At 44.5% G+C, this 18,569-nt stretch overlaps 1 protein-coding gene across 1 annotated transcript in view; it reads right to left on the bottom strand.

Annotated features, from left to right (window-relative positions):
• Window positions 1-473, bottom strand: part of LOC140210789 (BTB/POZ domain-containing protein 9-like) — a 216,867-nt gene extending 216,394 nt beyond the window's left edge. The window contains exon 1 of the mRNA XM_072280073.1: window positions 413-473. Coding sequence (XP_072136174.1) covers window positions 413-433 — 21 coding nt within the window. The 5' untranslated portion in view covers window positions 434-473. The remainder of the gene's footprint in view (window positions 1-412) is intronic.
• Between the last annotated feature and the right edge of the window lie 18,096 nt (window positions 474-18,569).

Raw genomic sequence — 18,569 nt, forward strand, 5'->3', positions numbered from 1 at the left:
TTCAGGGTAGTATATGGTGACATATGTATTGTGATAACAAATTTACTTTGAACTGAGTGCCTGAGATGTATCCCAGGCTGCCATAGGAGAGAGGGAGAAAATTGCTTGCAGAGCTTTGTAAGTCTTCACCGGCCACAGCTGATGTACCAGATGACTAGAGGACAACAAACATAGCTCAATTATTCAACAGTGGTCAGCCAGGTAGCCATGGTCAGTCAATCTAATATAAGTGACAGGGAAAGTATTGGAAAACATTCTGAAGGACAGGATTAATCAGTGGTTCCAAAGACATGAAAAGTATCAGTGAAAATCAGCACTTTTTTTTTTCAGCAAGAGATGTCTGACCAGTTGATGTGAGTCTTTAAAATGGTAACAAAATGTACTGATAAGGATAGAAGTTGACATAACCTACAGGGACTTTGACAAGGTCCATCACGTGAAATTCTTCCAAAAAGGTTAGAACCCAGTTCAAAGGAGGCTGAAATTCAGAATAAGAAAAAGGATAATGGTGGAGGGTTGTTGCGATTAGTCTTTGCTAACAGAAGATATCGATCAGTTCGAAATAGGGAACAAATAATTGACAGGATGAAACTCCTCCTGCCAATGTTCTAAGTTTACGATAGAACATAGAACAGTAAGCACAGGAAAAGGCCCTGCTTTCCACAGCGTTGTGCCAAATGAATTAATCAAATGGCCACCTCAACTAACTTTTTCTGCCTACACAGTATCTATATCCCTCCATTTTCCACACATTCGTGTACCTATGTAAGCATCTCTTAAAAGTCGCTAATGTAGCTGTCTCTATCCCCACCCCAGGCAGCGCATTCCAGACACCATCTCTCATTGTGCATAAACCTTGCTTCTCACATCTCCTTTGAATTTACCTATCACCTTAAATGTGTATTTGGTATTAGATATTTCAATGCTGGGAAACATACTCCCTGTCTACTCTATCTTTGCCTTTCATAATCTTATAAACCTCTATCAGATCTCCCCTCAGATTCTGCCACTTCAGAGAAAACAACTGAAGTTTATCTTTGCAAACACGAGAAAATCTACAGATGCTGGAAATTCAAGCAACACACACAAAATGCTGGTGGAATGCAGCAGGCCAGGCAGCATCTATAGGAAGAGGTACAGTCGATGTTTCGGGCCGAGACCCTTCATCAGGACTAACAGAAAAAAGAGATAGTAAGAGATTTGAAAGTGGGAGGGGGAGGGGGAGGGGGAGACTCAAAATGATAGGAGAAGACAGCAGGGGGAGGGATGAAGCTAAGAGCTGGGAAGTTGATTGGCAAAAGGGATGCAACGCTGGAGAAGGGGGAGTATCATAGGATGGAAGGCCTTGGAACAAAGAAAGGGGGAAGGGAGCACCAGAGGAAGATGGGGAACAGGCAAGGAGTTATATTGACAAAGAAAGAGAGAAAAAAAATCTAATAAAAATAAAAATTAGGGATGGGGTAAGAAGGGGAGGAGGGGCATTAACAGAAGTTTATCTTCTATACAACTCCCACCTATCCTGGAAGAGTGCCAAAAGATCTAAAAATCTGAAGCACTCCCTTCTGCATCAACTCCTTAGCCACATGTTAAACTGCATGAGCTTCCTATTCCTGGCCTCACTAGCATGTGGCATGGATGACATTCCTGATATCATAACCCTGGAGGTGCTGTCCTTTAACTTAGCACCTAACTCCCTGAACTCGCATTGTAGGACCTTGTCACCCCTCCTATCCATGTCATTGGTACTGACATGGACTCTGACCTCTGGCTGCTCACCCTCCCACTTAAGAATGCTGTGGACTCAATCCGAAATATCCCGAACTCTGGTATCCAGAAGGCAACAAAACATGGAGGAATATCATTTTCGTCCACAGATCCTCCCTTCTGTTTCGGTAAGCAACGAATCCTTATCACTGTAGCTTGCCTCTTCTCCCCACTTCCCTACTGAGCCACAAAGCCCAACTCAATACCAAAGACCTGACTGCTGTGGCTTTCCTCTGCCAGGGTATTCCCCCAGCAGTACGTTGCTCAGGGGAATGGCCACAGGGGTACTCTGCACTTGCTGTCTATCCCATTTATCCCTGACGGCCACCAAGTTTCCTGAGTCATACACCTTAGGTGTAACTATCTCTCTATACCCCACAGTCTCCCAAATGATCCGGAATTCATTCAGTTCCAGTTCCTCAACATGGTCTGTTAGAAGCTGCGGCTGGATGCACTTCTTGTGGATGTAGTTTTCAAGGACACCAGTCTTCCCACATCCCAAAAGAGAAGCATTCAAGTACCCTATCTGGCATCCCCACTGCACTAAGTGTGCATTCAGAAAGAAAGAGAATAAATAAGAAAAAAATAGCTACAGCTTATGCCTCTCCTTTCTGAAGCTTTGATGAGCCAAATCTTCAACATCAAACAGTAGCCCACTCACACAATGGCTGCTCCTAACTTCTTAAATCTAATTTTCTTTTATTGGATCTTGTGAAGTGCCTAATTAAATGCAATGCAATGTCTCCTCAGGAAATGTGGAGTGCAAAATATGCCAGCTGCCCCTGCGCACTTTTTAAAAAATTCTCTCTACCTTATGCAATCCAGTGTCTCCTTGGGATCAGTGACACACAAAATATATCACTGTATACTTTGGCTGTTGGCTACACAATCCACAACATTACCAATCTTTGTATCATATTCAAACTTATTAACACACCCTTCTACATTTTCATCCAGGTCATTTATATACATCACAAACAGCAGAGGCCCAAGTACAGATCACTGTAGAATATGATGTACTTTGGAAAGACTGATAAGGGTGGAGTGCCCATCAAAGGCACTAGAGAATAGAGGAACAGAGGGACCTTGGTGTATCAGTCCATAGATTGCAAAAGATGGCAGTACAGGTTGATAATGGGAAGAAGGTGCCATGTGAGATATTAGCCTTCATTAGCCAATGCACAGAAAATAACAGTAAGAAACATGTAATGCAGCTTCTTAAAATATTGGTGAGGCCGTAGTCATAGAATATTACTGCATAGAAACAGGCACTTCAGCCTAGGCCTACCTCTACCCAACAACAACCCTCATTTCCATGTATCTATCCAATTTTATCTTAGATGTTACAATTGAATCAGTATATTGGCACTACCCTCTGAGTAAAGTTTTCCCTCAGATTCTCCTTAAACATTTCACCTTTCACGCTAAACCTATGACCACTAGTTGTAGTCTCATCTTACCCAATGGGAAAAAGCCCAGTCCATACCGAACTGTTATCCTGCCTAGTTCTATTGACCCGTACCTGAACCATAGTGCTCCATAGCTCCCCACTCAGCCTCCCCGTCACTCCACTCCACTGTTCAGCCTCTCCGTCACCCCACTCCACTCCCCTGCTCAGCCTCCCCGTCACTCCACTCCCCTGCTCAGCCTCCCCCACTCCACTCCCCCCTCAGCCTCCCCGTCACCCCACTCCCCCCTCAGCCTCCCCGTCACCCCACTCCCCCCTCAGCCTCCCCGTCACCCCACTCCCCCGCTCAGCCTCCCCGTCATCCCACTCTCCCTCCCCATCACTCCACTCCCCCGCTCAGCCTCCCCGTTACTACACTCCCCCACCCAGCCTCCCCGTCATCCCACTCCCCCTCCCGATCACTCCACTCCCCCGCTCCCCCTCCCCGTCACTCCACTCAGCCTCCCCATCATCCCCCTCCCCCTCCCCGTCACCCCACTCCCCCGCTCAGCCTCCCCGTCATCCCACTCTCCCTCCCCATCACTCCACTCCCCCGCTCAGCCTCCCCGTTACTACACTCCCCGGCTCAGCCTCCCCGTCACCCCACTCCCCCACCCAGCCTCCCCGTCATCCCACTCCCCCTCCCGATCACTCCACTCCCCCGCTCAGCCTCCCCGTTACTCCGCTCCCCCTCCCCGTCACTCCACTCAGCCTCCCCGTCACTCCACTCAGCCTCCCCGTCATCCCCCTCCCCCTCCCCATCACTCCACTCCCCCGCTCAGCCTCCCCGTCACTCCACTATCTCTCATCCTCCCCTTGCTCCATCACCTCCCCGACTCACATCCTTCTCTTGCCTCCCCACCCAGCTCCCAAACCCTTTCACCAACACCTCCTTCACCTCCCCCTCACCTTCTCACATGTTTTTTCTCTCACACACTTTCTCCCCACGGCCCCCTCCTGTGTTTTTCACCCTCCTCTGGCACCCACCGTCCCCTTCCCACAACCTTCCTTCTCTCCGTTTATCCCCATTTTAGTTTTTACCGGCTTCTTTCAGTCGCGAACGTTGACGTCACCGCGCAGCTCCCGGCGCTGCACCTGCGCAGTAACTGCTGCCGGCGGGTATTGACGTAAACGAACATGTTTCGTCATGGGAGGAGACGCATGCGCGCTGTATAGGGTAGGAAAGTTCTCGCTCTAAACCCCGCCCCTAATCATTTGGCCTGGGTTGTGATCATCACCCAGCTGTTCTTCACCGGTTCTTGCTCTGCCCCTCAAGATCCCATATCTTGCGCCCTCGTCCCTCACTGCAACCCCCGGCTTCGGCTCTGACCTCCTAGCTCCACTCTGAACCCACCGCTCCCCTCGGACTTCTGAACCCTGTCTCTGACCCCCCCCCCCCCATGATCACAACTTCGGCTCCGCTCCCCGTGCTGACTTTACCCCTCCCCGATCCCTGAAAAGTGCTAATATTACGTCTGAATGCTTCTGTCTACGTTGTACCCGCCTCAACCCCGGCTTTGCCCCTCCCCGAACTCAGCTCTGCACCCCGCCTTCCTTGCACTACTTCCCCAACAGGCTCTGATCGCTGCCCGGTCCTTTTGTGCGGCCTCCTGTTTGCTGCTCTTCGGGACCTTTCCTCTCCCAGGGTAGTTATCTGAGAAAGGATACTCTGGGGATGTGTCTTTCTAAGAGCCTCTTAAGCACCTCTATTGTGTCTGCCTTCACTTCCAGTCCTGGCAGCACATTCGAGACACCTCTCTCTGTTCCCTCATTTGCCTCACATATCTTTCAACTCGTAAAGTCAAAGTAAGCCGTGATACACTGGTTAGGATGCTTTCTGGGGTGAAGCAATAAAAATTGGTGAGGGAGAATATTTTGTTATCGATATCAATAATTTGTATGAGAATGTATAAGGCATGGTTAGCAATTTTGTAGATGACTTTAAAGTAGGTGGTATAGTGGACAGTGAAGAAGGCTATCAACAATTACAGGGCAATCTTGATCAGCTGACAAGGAATTGCAAATTTACTTCAATTTGACGAAGTGAGAAGCGTTACAGTTTGGAAAGTTAAATCCAGGTTAAATGTTCACAATGAATGGCTGGGCCGCCGGCGGTGTTGTAGAACAGAGAGATGGGCAATGCTTCTCTGAAATTGGAGTCATGGATAGTAAAGTTGGTGAAGATGCTTTAAGGCTAAAATCAGATGTATCAGTATTAAAAGTGGAGCTAGTCATCATGGTTGTTGATGTAAATCAGCGGCCAATCTGGTTGTGGTGATATCACGTGTAATGATGTGTCAGAACGTGATTGGAGAGAGTTCTGAGCATGCACAGAAAATGATAGAATGATCTGGAACATGGCTTGGTAAAAACATGGTTTGGTTTTGTTGCTGTAAATAAAAGTTCTAATTCTTTCAGAATATGATTCTTTATTGTTAACCCATGGTACGTATAAATATAAAGAACACAACATGGTGTCAGAAGTCAGTCTGGAAGAATAATACGTTCGCTAACACAGGAGAAGTGAAGATAATCGAAGATAATTTTCTGAAAAAAGAGTTCAAAAATGGAAGGTTTGCAACCTCCACTGACACTTCAGCTGACTGGGAACATAACTGAGAACTGGAGAAAATTCAAGCAGCGTTTGAAATATATTAATCGGTGATGGAAGCTGATGGAAAACCGGGGGAAAAAACCTGCCCTTCTACTCTACATAATAGGTGATGATGCAATTTTGTTTTTGAAGATGAAGATGGAGATAATTTAAAATTGGAATTGATAATTGAAAGAGGCGGGAGGAGAGAGAGCAGTGCGCCGCGCGTGTGTAGCCCTCCGGTGAAAAATGATATCGTATCCATTAAATAGGGGCCATGGACAATTCTGCTTTGATGGAGACGGACGTGAAAGCACAGAGGAACATCTGGAGAAATTTCTGAAACCTCGTTCGCTGCTGTCGTTACTGCGTGGTCGGGAATCTTCCGGAGGGAAGGCCTCAAAATCCCCGGCTTTGCCTGCTGTTGGCGACTGAGATTGAAGTCGAATCATTCGGACAGAGATGGCTGTCAGTACTCGGTGTTGGAGAACTGATTCGGAGGCTCGAAGTTTTTGGATGACTCAGATGGATTGTGGTGGGGCATGGCAGGGAGAGTTTTTCTTCCTTCTCCCATCTGCGTGAGTTGTGGGACATTTGAGAGACTGAACTTTTTACTGTGCTCATGGACTTCTTCATCAAGTTATGGTATTGTTGCAGTGTTGTAACTATATGTTATAATTAAAAACGCAAACAACAGGACGAAGACCCGTCCTGACGAAGGGTCTTGGCCTGAAACGTCGACTGCATCTCTTCCTAGAGATGCCGCCTGGCCTGCTGCGTTCACCAGCAACTTTTATGTGATATGTTATAATTATGTAGTTTTGTCAGTTTTTTCAGTCTTGGTCTGTCCTGTGTTTTGTGATATCACACTGGAGGAAATATTGTATCATTTCTTAGTGCATGCATTACTAAATGACAATAAAAGAGGACTGTGTGTCTTCATAATCTAATCTAATGGACAAATTTGAAGCATTTTAAATTTTAAAAAAATGTGTGATCGCTGTGGGCGGCAGCATTGACCAAAACAGTGTCCAGCGTATGGGAAAATGTGCAACAACTGTGGTAAGAGTAATCATTTTTCACGCTGTTGCAGAAGTAGAAAAAAAATAAAACAAGTAAATGTAGTGCTTGAAAATGAACTTGAGGAGTTTTATATAGGCATGCTTTGCGAAAACAAACAAAGTGAGAATGACTGGACTATTCCATTGCAAGTGAACCAAAACAATATTCTGTTTAAACTTGATACTGGAGCACAAGTAAATGTTCTTGCAGAATCTGAGTTTGATGCATTAAAGCCAAAACCAAAGTTACATAAGAAGAAGAAAGCCCTTAACTCCGAACGGAGTCATCAGGACGCCGTCATGACAGCGTTTTTTTAATCGGCTTTCTTATTTTTACGAGGCTTAGTTGCTAGCTCGACACTCAACCCAGCACAGATGGAAAATGTGCAAGGGAGCCAGCTGGATTTGAACTCGGGAGCCTTCGCTCTGAAGTCCAGTACTGATGGCACTATGCCACCAGCCAGCAAGGTTACATAAGACAAATATAAATGTGACTGGTTATTCAGGTGCAGACATTCCAGTTAATGGAACATGTGTGGCAAAAGTATCACACAAAAATATTGTGCACACGCTTTCATTTGTGGTGGTGCCAAAGAATGTACAGTCAATACTGGGTCTATCTGCCTGTGAGAGACTGAATTTGGTGAATAGAGTATTAGTTCTGGACAGTGACACAGAGTCAGAATACAGTGACAGAATGGTACGGCTGGAAGTCATAAAGAAAGCTCCCAGACCCATCCCTTTATTACCAGCATCTGACAAAGCATTGCCACCAAAATCAGGAGTTGCAATTTTGCCCTCTGGAAATAACGCACATGCATCAGTGGGCCATGCATTCCATCACAACCTCACCTCTGTAGGAGGACAGAGGCCAAACTTGCCAGTACAGTACAATACTGATCTAAAGCCAAAGAGTGACAAGAATCAGGATCCAATTGAAGAAGTGAAAGCATAAGTGAAGGAATTGGGAAGTTTTATTGAAATGATGAAATCACAGCGTAAAAAAGAGATTACACAGTTAATGAATGAATTAGATGAAGAAAAGAAGATTCGTATTTCATTACCAATGGAAGTGAAGGAATTAAGAAAGCTACAGTATTTGAAGAAGTACAACCCAGATCATACACGGTCCAAAGAAAAGAAGGAGCAGTGTTAAGAAGAAATTGCAAAGACCTTAAGAAAGAGCCAACTTCAGAGTTTCAGTTAACTGATGCAGACCAGGCAAAACATGGAAATAACAACGAAACACAAGAGCTGTGCAAACCACTTAGAAGGCCTACTCGTGTTCATAAACCCCCCCAGAGAGACTGATAGAGACATGTTAAATTACGCATTCGCTTTGGTCAATGTTGCTAATTTTTCTTTTTAAGGACAGGAAGATGTGATATCATGCGTAATGACGTGTCAGAACGTGATTGGAGAGAGTTCTGAGCATGCGCAAAAAATGACAGAATGATCTGGACCATGGCTTGGTAAAAACATGGTTTGGTCTTGTTGCTATAAATACAAGTTCTAATTCTTCCAGAATATGATTCTTTATTGTTAACCCATGGTACATATAAATATAAAGAACACAACGCTGGACATCAGAAATTTTGAGAGGCGGGGATTTCAATCAGGTTCACTGACCAAGTACAGCAAAGAAGAACTTTGACCAGTGATCTTTTGGGGTTTAGTAATTGATTAGCAAGAACAAATTAAAGGAAGGCTGGGCAAGCGCAGCGGCTGCCACAGGAGTGGACAGAATCAGAGTGGTGATCTTGAGGTTTTAGCTCTTTGAGGGTTCTGCAAAGCGAGGCTTCAGTCACAGAAAGCAAAGTTAAGAATCAGAATCAGGTTTATTATCATGGGCGTGTGCCTAAATTGTGTTAACTTAGTAGCAGCAATGCAATGCAATAATGATAATATAGAAAGAAGAAAATAAAAGTAAATCAATTACAGTAAGTATGTGTATATATATACTTTATTGTCGCCAAACAATTGGTACTAGAACGTACAATCATCACAGCGATATTTGATTCTGCGCTTCACACTCCCTGGATTACAAATATTAAGTATTATAAATATTAAAAATAGTTAAAATTAGTGAATATTAAAAACTTAAATTATAAATCAAATAGAAAATAGAAAAATGGGAAGTAAGGTAGTGCAAAAAAACTGAGAGGCAGGTCTGGATATTTGGAGGGTATGGCCCAGATCCGGGTCAGGATCCGTTCAGCAGTCTTATCACAGTTGGAAAGAAGCTGTTCCCAAATCTGGCCGTATGAGTCTTCAAGCTCCTGAACCTTCTCCTGGAGGGAAGAGGGACAAAGAGACTGTTGGCTGGGTGGGTCGTGTCCTTAATCATCCTGGCAGCACTGCTCCGACAGCGTGTGGTGTAAAGTAAGTCCACGGACGGAAGGTGGTTTGTGTGATGTGCTGCGCCGTGTTCACGATCTTCTGCAGCTTCTTTCGGTCTTGGACAGGACAACTTCCATACCAGGTTGTGATGCGCCCTAGAAAAGTGCTTTCTACGATGCAAGGGGGAAGAAGCTGTTCCCGAATCACTTAGTGTGACCGTCCCTTAAGACTTCTGTTCCTCCTTCCTGATGGTAACAATGAGAAGAGGGCATGCCCGGGGTAGAGGGGGTCTTTAATAATGGATGCCACCTTTCTGAGGCACCACTCCTTGAAGATGTCTTGGATATGATGCAGGCTAGTACCCAAGATGGAGCTGACTAATTTTACAACTTTCTGTAGCTTCTCTTGGTCCTGCGCAGTAGTGCAGTAGCTCCCCCCACCGTACCAGACAGTGATTTAGTCTGTCTGAATATTTTCCACGGTACATTGGTAGAGATTTTCGAGTGTTTTAGGTGGTAAACCAAACCAAATCGTGATAGTTAACAAATTTCACAACATATGCCAGTGATATTAAATCTGATTCTGATTCTCCAAACTCTGAATGAAAGATAGCTACTGTCTTGCCTTCTTTATCGCTGCATTGATATGTTGGGACCGGGTTTGATCCTCAGAAATCTTGACACCAGAAACTTGAAATTGATCACTCTCTCAACTTCTGATCCCTCCATGAGGATTGATTTGTGTTCCCTCTCTTACCCTTCCTGAAATCCACAATCAGCTCTTTGGTCTTACCGATGTTGAATGCAAAGTTGCTGCTGCAACACCACACAAGTACGTGGTATATTTCACTCTTCTACACCCTCTGATCTCCACCTGAGATTCTACCAACTGTGGTTGTATCATCAGCAAATTTATAGATGGTAATTGAGCTCTACCTAGCCACACAGTCACGGGTATAGAGGGTGTAGAGCAATGGGCTAAGCACAGACCCCTGAGATGCACCAGTGATGATCATCAGCGAGGAGGAAATATTATTACCAATTTACAAAGATTCTGGTTAGAAAGTTGAGAATCCAATTGCAGAGGGAGGTACAGAGGCCCAGGTTCCGTAGCTTATTGATGAGGACTGTAAGATCTAAGGCCAGGTGAAGAACCATTGAGATTGTGTCTGCCATAGACCTATGATGGCAATGGGCAAATTGCAATGAATGTAGGGCCTTGCTAAGGCAGGAGTTGATTCTAGCCAACCTCCCAAAGCATTTCATGTAAGTGCTACTGGACAATTGTCATTAAGGCAACTCACACTACTCTTCTTCGGCACTAAGAAAAGCTCTACATTGTTTATTTTCCCTTCCCTTCTTTATATCTGCTCAGCTAGGATAATAGAGATGCCAGGTATGATAGTGGAATGCTCCTCTTGCGGGATGTGGGAAGGCAGGGAGGCCTTCTCTGTCCCTGATGATTACAACTGCAAGAAGTGCATCCAGATGCAGCTGCTTCCAATCCACGTAAAGGAGTTGGAGCTGGAACTTGATAACTCCAGATCATTGGGGAGGCTGAGGGGGGTGATGGATAGGACATATAGAGAGGTGCTGGACACAGGAATCTGGGTGATAGTCAGGAAAAGGGTTAAGGAGGCAATGCAGACTACCCCTGTGGCCATCCCCCTCAATAACAGCTATATCACTTTGGATACTGTCAGTGAGGTAGGGGAAAATGACCGAACAGAGGAAAGTCACAGTGGTTGGGTCTTTGGCACTGAGTCTGCCTCAAAAGGGATGGGGGAAGAAGAGGCATGCTGTGGTGATAGGGGATTCGTTAGTTAGAGGAACAGAGAGGAGGTTATGTGGGCGAGAAGGATATTCCTAGATGGTATGTTGCCTGCCGGGTGCCAGGGTCTGGGATATGTCAGACTGAATCGTCAGCATTCTTAAGAGGGAGGGTGAACAACCAGAACTCGTGGTCCATGTAGGTACCAATGACATGGGTAGGATGAATGACAAGGTTCTGCATAGGAAGTTCAGGGAATTAGGTGCTAAGTTAAAGGGCAGGACCTCCAGGGTTGTGATCTCAGGATTGCTACCCATGCCACATGCTAGTGAGGGCTGAACTAGGAAGATTATACAGTTTAATACATGGATAAGTAATTGATGCAGGAGGGATGGTTTAGGATTTTTGGATCTTTGAGTTCTTTCCAGGGAAGGTTGAATCTGTATAGAAGGGACAGTTTGCAACTGAACTGGAGGGGGACTAGTGTCATAGCGGGAATATTTGTTAATGCTGCATGGGGGGTTTAAACTAGATTTGCAGGGGGATAGAAACCAGAGTGTCAGAACAGTTAGTGGAGAGGTGAGGAGGTAGGTGTTGGTAAGACCTCAGACAAAGTTAGGAATCGAAAGGTTGAGCATGTTGTGACTAGAGTCCTGAGCTGCATATATTTCAATGCAAGAAGTATCGTAGGAAAGTTGTATAATAGTGCTGAAGATGAGGTAGCTGGTTTACAAACAGAGGCAATGTGTAGTGAGGAGAGGTTGTTGATGGGCCAAGATTGCAGCCAACAGGATGAGTTTGCAACATAAAAAGCTGACAAAATCAAAAAGGGTAAATACAGGACCAAAGGTGTTTTAGTTCATTGTTCGCAATATACGGAGCAAGTTAGAAGAAATTGCAGCACAGTTGTAGATTGGCAGGTACGATGTTTGTGGGCATCACTTCGTCATGGCTGAAAGAAGATTACAGCTGGGAGCTTAATATCCAAGGATACACATTGTATCAAAAAGACAGGCAGGTAGGTAGAGGGGGCGGTGTTGCTCTGTTGGTACAAAATGAAAAATGAAATCAAATCATTAGGAAGAGGTGACATAGTGTCAGAAGGTGTTGAATCATTGCGGATAGAGCTAACTGCAAAGGTAAAAAGACCCTGATGGCAGTTGTATACATTCCCCCAAGCAACAGTAAGGATGTGTCCTACAACTTACAATGGGAATATAGAAAATGCATGCCCAAAGGGCAATGTTACAATAGTTATAGGGGACTTCAAAATTGGAAAAATCAGGTTGGTGCTGGATTCCAAGACAGGGAATTTGTAGAATGCCTACATGACGGCTTTTTTGAGCAGCTCGTGGTAGAGCCCACTTGGGGATCAGCTATTCTAAATTGGGTGTTGTGCAATGAAACAGAGTTGATTAGAGAGCTGAAAGTAAAAGAACCCTTTGGGACAAATGATCATAATATGCCCAAATTCATCACGAATTTTGAGAAGGATTACAATGGAGAAAAGAAAATTACAGAGGCATGAGAGAGGAGTTGACCAGAATTGATTGGAAAACAACACTGGCAAGGATTATGGCAGAGCAGCAATGACTGGAATTTTTGGAAGCAATTCAAAAGGCACAGGTTATATACATCCCAAGGAGGAAGAAGTATTCTAAAGGAAAGATGGCACAACCATGGCTAACAAGAGAAGTAAATGCTAGCATAAAAACCAGAGAGGGCATACGATAGAGTAAAAATTAGTGGGAAGTTAGAGGATTGGGAAGCATTTAAAAACCAACAGAAGGCAACAGAAAAAGTAATTAAGAAGGTAAAGATGGAATACAAAAGCAAGCTAGCCAATCATATTAAAGAGGATACCGAAAGATACATAAAGTGTAAAAGAGAGGCGAGAGTAGATATTGAACTGCTGGAAAATGGTGCTGGAGAAGTAGTAATGTGGGACAAGGAAATGGCAGATGAACTGGCAGACACTAGCACTTTGGTGGAAATTCCAGGTGTCAGGGTTCATGAAGCATATGAAGTTTCCATAAGTAGGGAGAAGGTTCTTGGGAAACTGAAAGGTCTGCAGGTAGATAAGTCACCTGGACCAGATAGTGTACACAGGAGGATTCTGGAAGAGTCCAGAAGAGATATAGGCCAGTTAGTCTGATTTCAGTGGTTGGGAAAACGTCGGAGTTGATTATTAAAGATGAGGTCTCAGGGTATTTGGAGGCACATGATAAAATAGGCCGTAGTCAGCATGGTTTCCTCATGGGATAAATCTGTTGAAATTCTTTGAAGAAATAACAAGCAGGATAGACAAAGGAAAATCAGTTGATGCGTACTTGGATTTTCAGAAGGCCTTTGACAAGGTGCCACACATGATGCTGCTTAACAAGCTATGAGACATGGTATAACAGCAACAAATCTAGCATGGATAAAGCAGTGGCTGATTGGCAGGAGGCAAAGAGTGGGAATAAAGGAAGCTTATTCTGGTTGGCTGTGGTGACATGATGGACATTAAGAACTGAAAGTACTGTAGATCTACCACATCAGTGAGTTGCTCGTTGGCAGAGAAACTGAAGGAGTTGGGCTTTGTGTGAACCGTGATGCTGTCTGTGACAGAGATACATCAGTGTGCAGTTTAACAGCGAGTGATAGTCTTTGTTGCTTTTCTTGTGATTGCAAGACCTTGTTGGACATTGGTGGTGTGGAATGCTGCAAGTCCAATTCATTGGTTTATTGGTGAATGGTGGGGAACTGTGTGGATTCCGTCTCAAGCTATGGTGTTGCAGCTGCTCAAGCGGGGATATTGGAATTGGGTGCTCCATCGGTGTGCCTGAGGAACTGTGGTGCAGTGTCCTTGCTGGAGTCAGTAATGCCCTCCAGTGTTCACTGAGTAGAAGACAAGCTATGCTGTGTTCATTTCGAGCATGCCACAACATTCATGGACTCAGGGACTTGGATGATTTTTTTTTTGTGTGAATGTATTTTGCTGCAATGTTATATGTGTTAGATGTACCTTGAGCTGTGTGACTTTTTCTACTGTGTTTTTCGCCTTGGCTCCAGAGTAACACTGTTTTATTTGGCTGTATTCATTGATATATTCATGTATGGTTGAATGATAATTAAACTTGAAACTGATCAAAAGCCCATCAACCTCCACTATAAATACACTCAAGGACATAGTCTCCATAGCCACATGTAGCAGTGAATTCTACAGATTCATCACTGTCTGTCCAAAGAAATTCCTCTTCATCTCTCTGGTCTAGACTCACCCACTATAGGAAACAATCTCTTTCCATCCATTCTATCCAAACCATTCAATATTCAACAGGTTTCAATGAGATCCCCCCTCATTCTTCTGAACTCCAGTGAATACAGGCCCAGAGCCATCAAATATTCCTCATACGTTTACCCTTGTGCACCTCCCCTCCAATCCCAGCATATATTTTCTTAGATAAGGGAGCAAAAACTGCTTACAATGCTTCAAGTGTGGTTTAACCAATTACTTATAAAGCCTGAGTATTACATCCTTGTGCTTATATTCTAGTCCTCTCAAAATGAATGCTAACATTGCATATGCCTTCCTTACCAACTGACTCAACCTATAAGTTGACCTTAAGAGAATCCTGCATGACTCTCAAGTCCCTTTATACCTTTGATTTTTGAAATTTCTCTCCGTTGCCTTTATTTTTTTGACCAAAGTACATGACCATACACTTCCCTACAAGCTATTCCAAGTGCCACTTCTTTGCCCATTCTCCCAATCAGTCTAAGTTCTTCTGCAGGCTTCCTGCTTCCTCCCAGAGATGAGGTCTTTGAAGCTTCTGTTGGCATTTCTGTAGCTCTGGGTCTTTATGGGATGGGTTGAGGGCCCCATCCCCAGACCTCCTACTTTCGCAGCTGGGCTTTGGACTGTCCCTGGCAACTTGAGAGGGCATAGGTGAGAGAGAAAAGATCTATGAGGAACTTGAAGGATATGGAATCTTCTATGCGTAGGATGGTATGTATGTGGAAGCAGCTGCCAGGTACAGGTGGTTGAGAATTGGAAAGGTTTGAAGGGGGGAATTCTAAGTGACAAGATCTTCCTGCATTTGGAAAGACGAGGCCTGTTTAGGAAGGGTCAGCATGGCTTTGTGCATGAGGAAGTTGAGTCCCACAAATTTGATTGAGTTTTCTTAAAGTGGGGACCAGGAGGATTAGTGAGGTCAGAGGGTAGACATCATTTACTAGGACTAGAGCAAGGTCTTTGAATGGGACACTTTGTAGGCTGGTCCAGAAGGTTCAATCACATGGGATCCAGGGTGAACTGGTCAATTGGATACAATATTCGCTTTGTGAGAGTCAGGGGGTGTGGTGGATTGTTTTTCAGCCGGTGGTCTGTGGCAAGTGGTATGTCGCAGGGAACAGTTGTTTGTTATCTTTATTGATGATCTGCACATGGCAGCATTAGTTAATTCACAGAAAGGACCAAAATTATTGCCTTAGAAGGTTGTCTAAGGTTACAACAGGATCTAGAGTAAATGAGAAAGTGGAGCAAGGAATGCCTAACAAAGGTGAAGTGATGCATTTTGAGAAGTTGAACCAGCACAGTACTTAGTTAGTAAATGGTAGGGCCCCAGAGAGTGATGTAGAGCAGAGACACCTAGGATAACAGACTCAGTGTTCCCTAAAATGGTGACACAATTAGACAGGATTATGAAGAAAGTGTTTGGCACACACTTTTGTTAGCTGGGCATTGAGAACAGGAAATGGGTTGCCATTTTGCAACTAAGCTGGATGTAAAGCACTGTCTGCAGTTCCAACAGCTGCTTAGAATAAGGATACAATTAAAAATAGGAATGTGTTGGCAAGGACGGGAGAACTTGAGTTATAAGTAGAGACTGGGCAGGCTGCAGCTGTTTTAATTGGAGTGAGGGAGGCTGAGAGATGACTGTAGGGGTTTATAAAATCATGAGGGATAGAGAAAAGGTGAAGGGTCACAGTGTATTTCCAGGGACAATATTTTTAAGGTGAGAGGGGAAAGATTTAAAGAGGATATGAAGGGTTCAAGTTTTTCACAAGGGATGGTGAGTATACTGTATATACCCAAGACAGCGAATGTACAGCAAAAGGTTGACTGGGGCAATTCAGCAGCTCAAGCAGCACTTATAAGAGGAAAGAAATTGTCAATATTCTCGGCGAAAATCATATATCAACACAGAGAGTGGAGAGGTGAGATGGGGGAAGGGTGAGATTGCCAGTAGAAAGATGAGTAGGAGTGAGATGGTTGGTACGTATAAAGATGAGGGAGGTAAGTGAGAAGGTCAGTACAAAAATGGATGTGGTGAAATGGTCAGTACAAAGACGGGCGGAGGTGAGCTGGTCAGTATGAAGGTGGGGAGGGTGATATTGTCAGTAGAAAGATGGAGGGAGGATAAGATTGTCAATTTAAAAATAGGGGTGGTGGCATCGTTAATATGGAGATGGTCAATGTAAAGATGGGGAGGTGAGATGTTCAGTATAAAGTTGGGGGATGGTGGGATGGTCAGTTTAGAATGGGAAGGGGGTGAGATAGTCAGTATAAAGTTGGGTGAGGTGAGATGTTCAGTATAAAGTGGGGGGAGGTGAAATGGCCATTATAAAGTTAGGTGAAGTGAAAGGTTCACCATAAAGTTGAGGGAGGTGAGATGGCCAGCAAAAAGATGGAGACTGTATGGTGAGTTGTTGTGTATGGGAGAGGTGAAATGGTGACTGTAAAGATGGGGGGAGGTGAGATGGTCAGTACAAAGAAAGGGGAATGCGGGATGTTCAGTACAGAAATGGGAAGGGTGAGATGGTCAGAATAGAGATAGGGGAGTTGAAATAGTCAGTATCAAGATGGGGGAGTGTAATCTAGCCAGTATAAAGTTGGGATGGTGAGGTGTTCAGTATAAAGTGGGGGAGGTGGAATGGTCAGTACAAAGATGGGGATAGTTAAGGTTGTCAGTATAAAGACGGGGGAAGATGAGAGGTTCAGTAAAAAGATGAGGTGATGAGAGTTGGTCAGTACAAAGATGTCGGGGTGAGATAGTCAGTGTAAAGTTGGCGGAGATGAGAAGTTCAGTAAAAAGATGGGGGAGGATGAGAGTTGGTCAGTGTAAAGATGTGAGGGTGAGATGGTCAGTATGAAGATGTGGGGGGGAGGTGAGATGATCAGTATAACGATGAGGGAGGAGAGATTGTCGGTATAAAGATATGGTGAGGTGAGATTGTCAGTACAAAGATGAAGGGAGAGGAGGTGGTTGGTATAAAGATGGGGGGAGGTGAGAAAGTCAGTACAAAAGGAGAGGGAGGTGAATTGGTCAGTATAAACATGGGTGGAGGTGAAATGGTCAGTATAAACATAGGTGGAGGTGAAATGGTCTGTATAAAGTTGGGAGAAGGTGAGATGGCATATAAAGATGGGGGGAGGTGAAATAGTCAGTATGAAAATGGGGAAGGTGAGATGGCCATTATAAAGCTGGGGGAGACGAGATGGTCAGAATAAAGAAGGGGGAATGTGAGATGGTCAGTATAAAGATCAGTGACTGGGGTGTGATGGACATTGTAAAGATAGGTGGAGGTGAGGTTGTCAGTATAAAGTTGGGAGGAGGTGAGACGGCTAGTGCAAAGTTGGGAAGGGAGATGTTCAGTATAAGGTGGGGGAAGTGAGATGGGGGTTGAGATGGTCAGTATAAAGATGAAGGTGAGGTGAGGTGGTCGGTTAAAAGATGGGGAAAGGTGAGATGGTCAGTATAAAAAAAGGACTGGAGTCATGGTCAATATGAAGATGGGTGTAGTGAGATGGTCAGTATAAAGATGGGGAGGTGAGAAGTTCAGTAAAAAGATAGGAGATGAGAGTTGGTTAGTATAAAGATGTGAGAGTGAGACTGTCAGAATTAAGGTGGGGTGAGGTGAGATCGTCAGCACAAAGATGGAGTTGGTGGAAGGTGAGATGGCCAGTGTAAAGTTGTGGAAGGTGAGATATTCAGTATAAGGTGGGGAATATGAGTTGGGTAGTACAATGATGGATTGAGATGGTCAGCATAAAGATGCAGGGGAGGTGAGATGATCAGTTTAAAAATGGGAGGAGGCGAGAAGTTCTGTAAAAAGGTGGGAGTAATGAGAGTTGGTCAGTATAAAGATGTGGGGATGACATGGTCAATGTAAAGATTGAGGGAGGTGAGATGGTCAGTATAAAGATCAGTGGCTGGGGTGAGATGGACAGTATAAAGATGGGGAGGTTGTTCAGTACAAAGTGGGGAGTGGTAACATGGTCAGTTTAAAGATAGGAGGAGGGGAGGTGAGCTGGATATTCCAATATAAAGATGGCTTGGGGATGAGATAGCCGTTATAAAGATGGGGTGAAACAGTCAGTATAAAAATGGGGAGGGTGAGTTGGTCAGTGTAAGTATGGGGGAGGTGAGAAGTTCAGTAAAAAGATAAGGGGATGAGAGATGGTCAGTATAAAGATGTGGGGATGAGGTGGTCAGTATAAACATGTGGTGGGGGAAGGTGAGATGATTAGTATTAAAATGGAGTAGGTGAGATTGTCAGTATAAGGATGTGGTGAGGTGAGATGGTTAGTATAAAGATGAGGGTTGGT

Source organism: Mobula birostris, chromosome 2 (genome assembly GCF_030028105.1).
Source record: "Mobula birostris isolate sMobBir1 chromosome 2, sMobBir1.hap1, whole genome shotgun sequence".
In the NCBI taxonomy this organism is placed as follows: domain Eukaryota; kingdom Metazoa; phylum Chordata; class Chondrichthyes; order Myliobatiformes; family Myliobatidae; genus Mobula; species Mobula birostris.